The sequence below is a fragment of the Miniopterus schreibersii genome, assembly GCF_964146895.1.
Source record: "Miniopterus schreibersii genome assembly, chromosome: 6".
In the NCBI taxonomy this organism is placed as follows: Eukaryota; Metazoa; Chordata; class Mammalia; order Chiroptera; family Miniopteridae; genus Miniopterus; species Miniopterus schreibersii.
Window position 1 is genome coordinate 49,002,875 of NC_138107.1, and position 12,240 is coordinate 49,015,114.

General features: G+C 46.9%; 1 protein-coding gene across 1 annotated transcript in view; it reads right to left on the minus strand.

Moving 5' to 3' along the window:
- The window catches only part of FAXC (failed axon connections homolog, metaxin like GST domain containing), a 51,689-nt gene extending 45,865 nt beyond the window's left edge, over positions 1-5,824 (minus strand). The window contains exon 1 of the mRNA XM_081140054.1: positions 5,236-5,824. Coding sequence (XP_080996180.1) covers positions 5,236-5,501 — 266 coding nt within the window. The 5' untranslated portion in view covers positions 5,502-5,824. The remainder of the gene's footprint in view (positions 1-5,235) is intronic.
- Between the last annotated feature and the right edge of the window lie 6,416 nt (positions 5,825-12,240).

A 12,240-nucleotide genomic window follows, 5' to 3' on the forward strand; every position in this document is an offset into this window, starting at 1 on the left:
TACTTTTGGGTACAGGTCCACCTTTCCCTTACAGGCTATGTTTACCTGCCAGGGGACAAGTTGGAGAGATAAAAATGATATTCTGGGCTTATCATGTGGCATTGTTTTGAGGGCTTCACAGGTATTGATTATCTCATTTAACCTTCACAATAATCTTATAACATAAGTGCTATTGTGACCCAGGTTTTATAGAAGGGGAAACTGAGGCACAGGGGATTAACTTGCCCAAAGTCACACTACTAGTAAATGGCAGAAAGCAGAACCTAGACTAACCAGGCAGTCAGAGCCTATGCTCTTGAGCACTAGATGGCACCATGAAACAGTCTCTCCTTCCACAGGACCCTGGAATAACAATGCAGATTTACTCTGCCATGATCCTCGTCTGCAGGGAATCTGAGAGAAGCTGAGACGATGAGTCCTCTGGTCCCTCTTCCAAACTACCTGTGCCCTCACCTGGCCTTTCACCTGTGGTGCCCAGGAACCTGGTTCCTGGGCTCTCTCATCCTCTCCACCTTCACAGGGTCCCCACTTTCACCGCACAGCAGGTATCTTAGTTCCCCTACCTTTTCCCCTTCTTCTGTCTCAGCCACATATCTTTTCCTTTGGCTACTTTTTTGGGTGGGAGGTTTTTCAATAGCCACCATGAAGTAAAACGGATACTGGATTCCAAGTCTAGACACGTGGGGTCAAGTCCAAGTCTTGCTTCCTACTGGCCATGTTACCCTCGACCTCTTCTCCTTACGGGGAACGTGAGGACAGTACCTATTCTGTATTGACTGTTATCCTGAGAATTAAATAAACTAGTATCTGTAAACATCTGGTGAGCTACCAAGCACTATGTAAGAGGGGTGGGCTTCAGTCTTATTCAAAGAGATATGGTCTTATCCTCTAACCCTACAAAACCTCATCATTCCCCACAGCTCCACTCATACACCACAGGAATCTTCTGCAATTTCCATCTTTCACTCTACCCAGCCACTTCCCACTCTTCCCCTTGGCCTTCCCTGAGCTCTGGTTCCCTCACATTGTTCCTTGCTGAATCCTTCAAGTACTTCTCTCTAAGCGAGCAAGGACGAGCTCTTCGTATCATCATCACATGGATGCTCACTTACTGCAGCATCTCCATTCAATATAACAAACTCTTTTGGAGAAGTTTACCACTGAAGTGCCCACTCCATTTAAAGAAGTAAGAATGGCACCCTTTGAAAATATTGGTCCTTTCAGCAATAAAGTAAATAAGTTTTTAAAAAAAGAAAATATTGGTCAAAAGAATAAAAATATTTGCTGCTTTCTGGCAATATTTACTATGAAACAAAGGTTTTCAATTAGATGAAATGTTTGGGAGGTCAGATATTAAACTTAAGCCATTTATACTAGATTCCTAGAAAGTACAAACTAGTAGATTTGATAACTGATTTTGTCTAGTCAAATAATTCAAGTCATGGAGTGGTGTTTTCATGGAGTGGTGAATTAGCTGGGCAAAAATTTAAGAACTGAAAGGTTAGGAGATAAATATAAAAACCTCTATGCCACTGGCCAGAACAATCTAATTCTAATGGTTACCTCGGGCCACGTCATAATAAGAATGAATGCTAACTATGCAACAAGCATATACACCAATGACTTTGTATATTATTAAATGATTAAATGATTTCAGTCCACTATGGAGTGGATATGGTTATAGTTTAAATTTAGTATATCCTACTATATTTGCATTTTATAGTAGACAGGGAAACTGAAGCTGAGAGAGGTTAATAACTTGCCCAAGGACTATCAATTTAAAATCAAGTTGTTAATAGCTCCAGTTCCCAAGCTCTTAAGCAGTTCGACTACACCAAAATGGATAATTTCTCAGTTAATTTTATTAAAACAGCTAGTTTGACTCAGACCACTCAAGCCTGGAACTTTCTGGTGGAAGCCTGTAATAACTAATGTCCAACTTGTATTGTATGCTCACTGTATGTCCCTGTGCTAAGCATTTCACATGTGTTAGCTCATTCATCAACTCTACGAGGAAGGCTGCTATTATCAACCCTATTTACAGATAAGAAAACCCAGTAGCCAAGAAGCTTCTCTCCAATCCAAGATCACATGATTGAGTAAAAGCAGAGTGAATTTGAACCTGATCTGGCCCCAGAACCCTCCCTCTACACATCAGGAACCTCTCTCTAACTTAGGATCAGAAAGGCAGGTGACCTGTTTCCTGGACAGCTATATTTTATAAAGTGTCTTTATAATGAGGGTTGTATTAGAGAACACCTGTAGAGCAGCAAGACTGGCCCTACTCCCATGGTGAAAGGTATCTCTGGTGACCATGCCTCTGTGTACGGCTGATGAGCTGTCTGTGGAGATCAGATGACCCATGGCTGCTCTGATTCCCTAAGTTTTCTAGGGCAGGCTGAGCCCATGTGCCTTAAGTGCAAATGAGCTACCAGTAACAAAGTCATTATTTAGTCATTCAACTTACAAACATTTCCAAATGCTGAACTGGACTTAAGGTAGCTGCTAGGCTACCTCCACTCAAAGACAAAAAAAAACACACACACAAAAAAACACAGGGCCCAGCCGGCGACGCTCAGCGGCTGAGCATCAACCTAGGATCCAGGAGATCAAGGTTCATTCCCGGTCAGGGCACATGCCGAGGGTTTCAGGCTCCATCCCCTGTGGGGGGCGTGCAGGAGGCAGCCGATAAATGACTGTCGTCACTGATAGTTCTGTCTCTCTCTCTCCCTCTTCCTTCCTCTCTCTGAAATCAATAAAGACATATTTTTTTAAAAAACAACAAAAAAACACAGGGTTGGAACTACATTTGTTTAAAAATATTGTGGTGGGGAAAACATGAATAAAATTCAAAATACCTACTTTGGTTATACTCATTAACGAAACTTCATAAATAATTCTCACCCGTCACCCTTACTTTCCACTCTGGAGACACAGCCATACATTAAGGTTAAGTCTATGCAGCAGCAAATCCAAGCAGGGTGGTAAAGACTATATGACTGCCAGTGAACTCAGACAGTGTAGCCTTCTCAAGATGTATTGTCCATTTTGAATATTTCGCGATGTTTAGAGTTTTCCCTAAACTACACAGACAAGCGACAATTTCACCTTAAGTAACCTCTGAACCTCAGTCCCCAACCTCAGTTTTTTCCACTGTCCCTCCATGCCCCTAGAGGCTGTCAAAAACCCAGGTCCTTACTACAGGCCTGTCTTCCTGGAGCAATGCCCTAATTCTCTGCATTTCTCTTCCTCTCCCCTCATCAAAGCCTATTTCAGAATTGGTACTCTCTAGGAGACAGTGGTAAAAAAAAAGTTCAGGCTCAGCGGACACACTTTCCCAGACTTGAATCTGGATCCTACTCCTCTTACTGTGTGATCTTGGGCAAGTTGCTTAACCATCCACAGTTTCCTTACCTATAAAACGGGGATCCAGCATCCAAAACAGTTGTGAGGGATGAATGCAATCACACAAGCCCCTACTAAGGGGCAGCCACTTTTATTACTCCCATCATAACAGGATTTCTGAATCAATTTAATAAGCATTTGTCAAAAGCTAATAAACCAAGGACTAAACATGCCTCAACTAAACAAGTATCCAAGCAGTCGGTAAGGAGGGGAAGGACACATCTCTGTCCAGAGGCCTCTTCTTTGTCCAGCGACCACACCTACCAGGGCGTGGCCTGCTCCCAGGGTGAGCTCTGAGCTCCTCACTATTTCTGCAAGGTCATTTAAGCAAGGTTGGGCTCAATCCTGTGAAGCCGTGCCTTCACTCCCTTCACAAAGTGGACAACTGCTGAAAAGCCACATGGTTTAGGATCCTGAAAAGGCTTTGGGCTGGAATGTAATTGAGAAACAATGGGGTTACCGTTTAAATTACTGCACAAATGTTTTAGTTTTTCATATAGCTTGAAACCTAACTTGAAAGAGTTCTAAAAGTAGCAAAAACCTAAAACAATCTAGAGAGATCGTTTCACTTTAAATTTTTTTATTTGGCTCAACTAGATTCAAAAGGCACTGTGCTAAGTGAGAGCATTTAATGTATAAGATGAAGATAAAACTTCTCAATTATGACTAAATAATATGAAAATACATTTCCCCAGACCTAAATGTTTTCCCACCCTCTCAGAGACTAGAAATATTCACAGTACCTAAGTTAGCCTGCCACGGTGTCCTCCTGGAATGCCTGCAGGCCTTTTAAAGGTCACTGCCACTGTCTTTGTTTACAACCTATTGTGTAGGACTCCCCCACTGGAAAAAGGCAGTGTGGGCTCACTTCTCACTATTTAAAAAATATTGGCCAACAGGGACATTCTAAGCTATTGAAAACTGCTGCTCGCTTCTAGTCTTCTCCAAGCGACAGAGGGTTCAAAAGCACAGAAATTTTAACGGTAAATTAATGTAGCAATTAGCCAGATGACCATGTCAGCAGTCCATGGTATTACCCTACTCAAACAAAGATCTCCTGTCCGGCTGGATGTACCAACAGCAGGGGCCTCCATTTTCTGGTATTTCCAAGTCAATCCTGTCAACATTCTGCGGCAAGCAGCTAAGCAACTGTTTATGGCACTGGGTGACTCCCGTGTTCTCATCAAACACGCCCATGTGCTAGTCCTATCTTCCAATCTCCTACGGCTCACACAACAATGGCATTTAACCTGAAGATGGTGCTTAGCTTTAAACACCAGATTCGCAGGGAACCGGGTTGCGGCTGCATCAAACCTGCACAGCACTACACCTGGCCCTGCATCCTTAACAGGGGCCCAGAGGTCTCTGCACCTTTTGCCATTTCAGCCCTTTGGTGATGTTGGCACCTGGGGAGGGAGCATGGAGAACTAACCTTTAAGTAAAAGATGAGGTTAGCAGTTAATGTTCCAGCATTACTGTCTATAAATAAGGCATTTCATAAAAGTGTAACTTGGTATTTCCACAGGGCCTAATTCTATTGTTGCAAAAACATTGCACTTAAGGATCTTCCCAAAGACTTTTTGCTTTCAGCACCGAAAGACTGAGGGACAAATGTTTTCCCCTCCCAATACCAGTTTAATTCTCCCGTCAACCCTAAACTGCCCCTCAAGGCCAGGTGACCATGGACTGCCTATGGGGAAAGGTAAGGACAGGGCTCTGGGCATTTCGGCGGCGTGACCGAGGGGCTGGCACGGGTCCCCCCTGGCGCCAGCGCTGGCTTGGCCAGTGCCCCTCGGGCGCCCCTGCGCGGGGCCCCTCTCTCCGGCTCACCTAATGACCAGGAGTTCGTGGAACAGATACGCAGCTGCGGCCAGCAAAGCTCCCCCGGTCAAGTAAAGTGTTTTCTTCCACCAGGGATCGGAGCCCAGCCCTGCCATGATCCCACCGTAATCCTGCAAAGGGAAAGCGATGATGTCCCCATAAAAGGAGAAGGGCTCCTCGGACCCGGCCCACCAGCCGAAGAAGGAGACGCTCTGGTTCCAGCTCAGATCCACCACGCACGGCCTGGACGAGGCAAAGCCAACCCCCCAGTGCATGCTGCGCGGCTGGCTGCGGGCGCCCCTCCCAGGGCCCGCGCCGCCCGCATGGAAAGGGGCCGGCGCGGCCGGGCGCGGGCTCAGCGGCGCGCTGCGGGCGCGGGCGGCGGCGACCCGGGGGGTGGCGGCAGAGGAGGAGCCGGCGTTGAAAGGGCTCGGGCCGCGCAGGGCGGGCCTGACCGGCGGGACCCCAGGGCCCAGGGCGCCAGGGGCGGCCGCCGGGTCCCCCCGCAGCGGCCTCTCGGAGCCTGTCTTTGTGTCGGCGCCTGGAGAAGGCCGCGTGATGTCATTGCTCCCCGGGGCAGGGAAACAGAGGCGGGATAAAGTCACCTACCCCGCGCCCTGCCCCCGCCCCGCATCTCCGCTGTCCGGCGGCCTCCGCCCGGGCCGGAGCCGCAGGGCTGGGGCGCGCGGCGCGGGCTCCGCGCCTCGGGCGGCACGGCCTGGAAGGGCTCCGCGCGCCGGGGCAGGGCTGCGGGGGCGGCTACCGAGGCGGCTCCGCCCGGAGGAAGCTGCAGTCGGGGCCTGGACGCCGGTGCCCCAGCCCGCGGCCCGCCCTCCGCCTGCGCTCCCGCCCCTCCCGCGAGCGGCGGAGCGGGGAGCGCGCAGCACTCACCTGGGGCGCGCGGCGCTGCGCGCAGGAAACGCCGCCCGCGGGGCCGGGCACCAAACCCCGGACCAGGGTGGGGAATTAGACGGTTCTGGCCGGCGGCGGAGCGCTGTGCATCTGCATAACTTGCAAAAACACGCTCCTTACGTTGCACAGTTCCTGAGGTCTCGCCCGTGTGCTCATGGAAAGACGTCTGGTGTAACAAGTAACAAAAATGTACTCGAGAGATGTTCCTTCTTGGAAGTCATCGGGGAACTGCGGAAGTGGGGTGTTGTGTTTTTCCTTTCCTTTTCGGCGCAGAAAATCTGTCAAACTGTGTTCAATTTTGGAACAAACTGTGTGTGTTCAATGTTTTCCCTTTAACTTCATTTTTTTAAGGCTTGTAAGTGCAAAGAATAGGGTCGTGTTTCATAGAAGCTTATGATGTGCACACCCATTTTAGGAAAAGCATGGATGATCTAAAATGGGAGGAACTGGTGGGGATCAAGTAGGGGGTTTATCACTCTCGAGGTGAAGGGATGGCTATAGCCTCCAGGCTTCTGCACCGGGGCACAGAGACTGTGGTGAAGGGGACTCCCCTTCCTGTCTACTTCCCCTCCCACACCGGCTCTTAGGACACGCAGTGGGCCGGGTCACATTGTTAAAAGGTGGGCTTACTGCCAGCCCCAACGGGGTAAAGGGAGGGGCTGGCCAGGCCGGCACCCAAGCACCAGCACATGAGGGGACACTGACACTACTGTATATGTATATGCGACCTCTCAGGAAGAAGCAGTGTGTGGTTGGAAGCGAACCTTCCATGAGCAGGTAGCAAGGAGTGGCACTCAGGGGCCTGCCTGGGAGGCTGCCAGGCCCTCTCCTTAGGGGACAGGGTGGGCAAGCTTGGCATGAGAGCAGAAATGCTCTGTGCTGAGAGGGGACAAAGAGTCCTGGCACCAGCGTTTCTCCATTCTTCTTCCGTGTCCCTCCCACATAGCACTCAGTCTTTGCTCTCCTTAAATGTTGAGCCAATATTTAAAGAATATCAGTTTGATACCTGGTACCAAATTATTTGCCTGAATGTCTAGGTCCAGCCATGGGAGTGGGCATAAATCACCTTGAGTGGAAGAGCATGGAAGGAAGGGGAAGAATCCGTAGTGGTAAACCTTATGCCCAGGAAACAAGTTAGAAGTCAGAGGAAGGTTGATGCTTTGATCCCAGAGAACCACTGACTGCATTTCACTCTCACGGCTGCCCTGGTAGGCAGGCCTGCCCCACCCACTCGTGGAGGCCGTGGCCCACTGCTGCATCCTGGGAGTATCAGATAATCTTTGAGCATTATCATCTTTGGTTCAAATATGGTTTACATTTTTAGAGACACCCTAAAGTGAACACCTATAAGATGCAGGTGCAGGTAAAATAAACTCCCGTAAACGAAGCTAAAATATAATCTTAATCTGATACAGATTAATGTGTAGCTTTTAGATCCGTGGCATAGAATAGAGAAAGTTATTAGAACTCTGCCTTGTATAAAGGTGAAAGGAGGCAGGGTACTCTCTGAGAAGACCTAGGAGTTGGGTGAAAGTTTGGTATGAGAATGTTAGAATAAAATTTGGGGGAAAGAGGAAAGCGGCTATAGCTGTGAAGGCAAAGCAGTGATGCAAGCGTAGCCAACTCTTGGTGCAAGACCAGACTGAGCCCTACATGGAAAAGCTGCTCCACAAAGGGGTACAGTCCAGCCACAGAGAGAAGGGAGACTGCAGCTCACAGGCAGGGACTCAGCCCCAGACGAGTGCTGGTGGTGTAATTAACAGACAGACAGGAACTCAACAGAACTGGGTTAACAGTGGAGCTCAGGAGACCAACTCTTCAAAGAATGGCTCCTTAGAATCCAGCGTAGGGTCAGATCCCAGGCTCAACCCGCTGGGTTCCTGCATAGTGGCTGTGCAGGACCCTTCCCTGCAGGGTGACATGTAGGGAGCTGAGCATGCCTGCCATCCAGCTCCCCTTCCCAGGGCCCATAGCTAGTGAGATGGAATGAAGACCTCGGGTGCCAGAGTGGGCATCTTCACTCCCCACCCCATCCCTCCCACCACCACCACCAGTTCTGACGGCCTTGGTACCATAACATTAGCTCTAATCTAGAGGCATTTTGTTGCTTTTATTTTTCAAGGACTTTGTTTTACTAACTTTGATTGCGGTATTACAAGACAAGAGAAGGGAGTAATATTTATTGAACACCTATCTGTCTAGTGACTTTTTTCAGTAATTTTTCAAAACAGTATGTATTAAATAAGTAGTGTTGTCATTTCCATTTTACAAACTGAGGCTCAGAGAGGTAAATTAACAAGTTTGCTTCTCCCAGAGCTACATAATGATAGGCCCAGGATTCAAACTCATGTCACCAGCCCTTTGGGCTTTTCACTACCTAAGATAAAACTATCTACACCAAGTACCAGTGCTGGAGCGCTGTCCATGGTATTAATTCTTTACACTATTCAATTCTGAACTGCGTCTAAAACCAATGGCTACAAGCCTCAAATACTGTCACCTTTTGAGAAAGTTAGATTCAAACAGTTCCTTATACAAATATTGCTATGCTTTTGCCATGTGATTCTGCAGCCTGGCCATGATGATATAACAAGAACCAACTAAATCAGTGCTTTAAAAAGTATATGTATCAACTAGGGCTCTGAATCATGATCAAACAATGGACAATTAGATGAGTGCCCCTCAGACATTACTGTGCATATGCATCACTGGGGACCTCAGCTGCTATCACTTGGGCTAGGACCTCTCAGAAGAGATACGCATTACTATCTGTTCTAGATGCTCTTCTTAAGTCTCCATTTTCTTTCCATGTCTGATTCTACTGCTCAGCCAGCCTTTTAATCTGTCTGTCTGGTGTCAAAACTCATCAAGAACTGTGACTTGATTATGTTAAGAGCCATCCAACATGTGGGGTCCCAAGAAGAATCTTTGATCCAGTGGTCTAGACCATTGTTAGTCAACATTGGTCTGGTCTCACTTGGGAGCTTGTTGGAAATGCAGAATCTCAGACCCCACCCCAGAACTATTGAGTCAGAATTTGCATGTTTGATCCCTGGCCAGTGTGGATCAGCTGGTTGGGCATCATCTTGTGCACCAAAAGGGTTACCAGTTCAATTCCAGGTCAAGGCACATGCCAGGGTTGTGGGCTCAATCCCTGGCAGGGAGCCTGTAGGAGGCAGCCGAATCATGTTTTTCTCCCTTCCTCTCTCTCAAAATCAATTTTTAAAAATCTTTAAATAAAAAAATATATATATATCCAGTTAGAATGTGCCTTCAGTTTCCTGCTGGGACAGTCTCCCTCTTAATCTGGTCCTCGGTTCCCCTCCCCAGAGACAAATACATCAGATTCTTTGTTTATTCTCAATATTTTCTGCATTATAAAATCATTTCTTATATATACGTTTCTGTATATATATATAGTTTAAATTATTCTTAAACAAATTGTTTCATTTAACTGCCTCTCCTGCACCTTACTTTTTTCTTTTTTATCTTAAACATAGAACTTCCAAACTTCCTGATTCCTTCTTTTTCTTATAGCTGCATAGAATATAGCAGAAATAAATAAGCATACAGACATACATATACATTTCTACAAGTGGAATTTCTGGGTCAAAGGAGTCATGAATTTTAATTGTAATAGATATTGCCATATTGCGCTCCACAGAGGCAATTTACACTCTCAGTAATTTTGAAAGTGTCTGTTTCCTCATCGATACCCTTACCACACATATTCTTTTTTTTTTAAATAGTATTTATTTATTTATTTATTTTAGAGAGAGGGGGAGGAGGAAGCATCGATTTGTTTTTCCACTTACTTATGCATTCATTGTTGATTCTTGTATGTGCCCTGACCGGGGGATGGAACCTGAAACCTGGGTGTATTGGGACAATGCTCTAACCAACTGAGCTACCCGGCCAGGACCACACATATTCTTAAATGTTTTAATCTCTTCTAATTTAGTAAGTAAAAACGCAGTGTCTCATTGTAGTTTTAAATTTGTGTTTCTCTTATATGTGAGATTGAGTTCATTTTTTGTGGGTCTTGTTTTTCAATCTTCACCCAAGAATATTTTTTCCATTGTTTTTCAGAGAGAGTGGAAGGGGGGGGGAAGAGAAACATCAATGTGAGAGAGACACATCTATTGGTTGCCTCCCACATGAGCCCCAACCGGGGCCGGGGATCCAGCCTGCGACCAAGGTACGTGCCCTTGGGCAGAATCGAACCCAGGACCCTCAGTCCATGGGCTGACACTCTAACCACTGAGCAAAATTGGTCAGGGCATCTTTTTTGAAAAACATATTTGCATTGACTTTTCAGTGAACTGTTCATTTTTTTACTGGGTTATTAGTATTCTTTATTGATTTATATTAGCTCTTAATTGAGAAAAACAACTCTTTGTCTGTGAATTGATCTGCAAATATTTGCCCCAACTTGTTATTTTTCAGTTTTTTCTTCTATGGCTTCTTGGTTTTTCTATCATATCTTTAGAGAGCCTTTTCCTCCGAGTGGGATGTTCCAGCAATCTATGACTTTACATGTTCTTAGGTGACCTCACGTGGTGGGTGTGACGGTGAAGGTAGATGTCTCCAGAGACAAGCTCCTGTTGCTGACGAGGCAGGACCCGCAGCATCCACACGGAGTCACTCGGGAAGATGAGAGAGCTGGGGAGGGGAAGGGAGCAAAGACCTGCAGCTGAGGGGAGTGGCCAGAAGTCGGGGTTGGCCATAGAGGACAAGCAGAGGCCTGGGGAGCTGGACTGGAGGTTTTGAGAAGCAACAGCCTTTACACAAGAGAAATGGCAGTGAGTGCAGGGGACACAAACCCCATTGCCCAACCCTGAGGTTCATAGAAAATGTGAAACTTCCTCTCAAAATGGCTCCAGGGGACACTGCATCCTCAGAGGAGAGGCAGGTTTCAGTTAAGGAAGGAAGTAAAGGAAACCTCAATGAGGACTCGAGAAGGAGGGTAATTAGTAAATCGTGAAACGGGACTTATAGAGGTTGCAGCAGAAAAACGTCGGAGAAGGAACAGTGGGAGGTAGAGTCACGGAAAGTGAATTCAAGAAACAGCCTCAGGAAGAGATTACAGGGAGAGAATTGGTTTGGGGTGTCTAAATCATGAGCAGTGACTAGGGGTAGCAGGGACCCTTATCGGGCTACACAAATGTCACGTGCATTTGGCCCCGCAGGTCCCTGCAGTGCCTGTTACCTGGGCCCGAACTGACTCATCTCAGAGGAAGATGTCCTCTCAGGAATATAGAGAGCTTTCCCTCCAGAGAATTAGGTTCAGCCTCTATTGATGGGTTCTCAGGGAAAGTACGGGTGCAAAACTGCCAGGTCTGTGGGTGCTCAGGTGGACAGCAGAGGCCTGCGTGGGGCAAAGGGCTGTGCAGTGGTCTGGGGGCCACCGGGTGGTGTGGGGGGGGGGGCGGGGCGGGGCGAAGAGCTGCTTGGAAATCTCAGGGCACTGAGGCAGCTAGCTCCCTCAGGCTCTTTAACAGCATTGTTGTTGAGTATCTCTCATCACCCCTGCATCCCTCATCCCTTCACCCAGCCATCAACCCATTAATCTATTTATCTCTATTTAACCAAAGAACTTATATGCATAGATGCATAACCCACAGGCACAGACAATAGTGTGGTGAAAGCCTGGGGGGGGCACAGGGATAGGATGGAGGGGGACAATGGGGGGGGGAGGGGGACATCTGTAATACTTTCAACTTAAAGATAAATTTTTAAAAATTAAAAATAAAATCAGCAGGAGTTCCAGTCAAGACGATGGAGGAGGTAAACACTGCGCTCACCTCCTCCCATGACCACATCAAAATTACAACTAAATCATAGAACAGTCCACCTGGAGAAGCGTCTGAAGACTAGCTGAGCAGAAGTCCTGTAACTAAGGACGTAAAGAAGCTACTTCAAGACTGAGGATCAATTATCTCAACATTTAAAACAGTAAAATCCCATACTCAGACCCTGACAAGTTACTTTTACATATAGGAAATTAAAAGCACAATGATCTTTACTAATGTATCCATATTTTCTAGACTATTAAGCCCCTTGTCTAACTCTTTAAAGTGTATTATACTGCAATATAACACA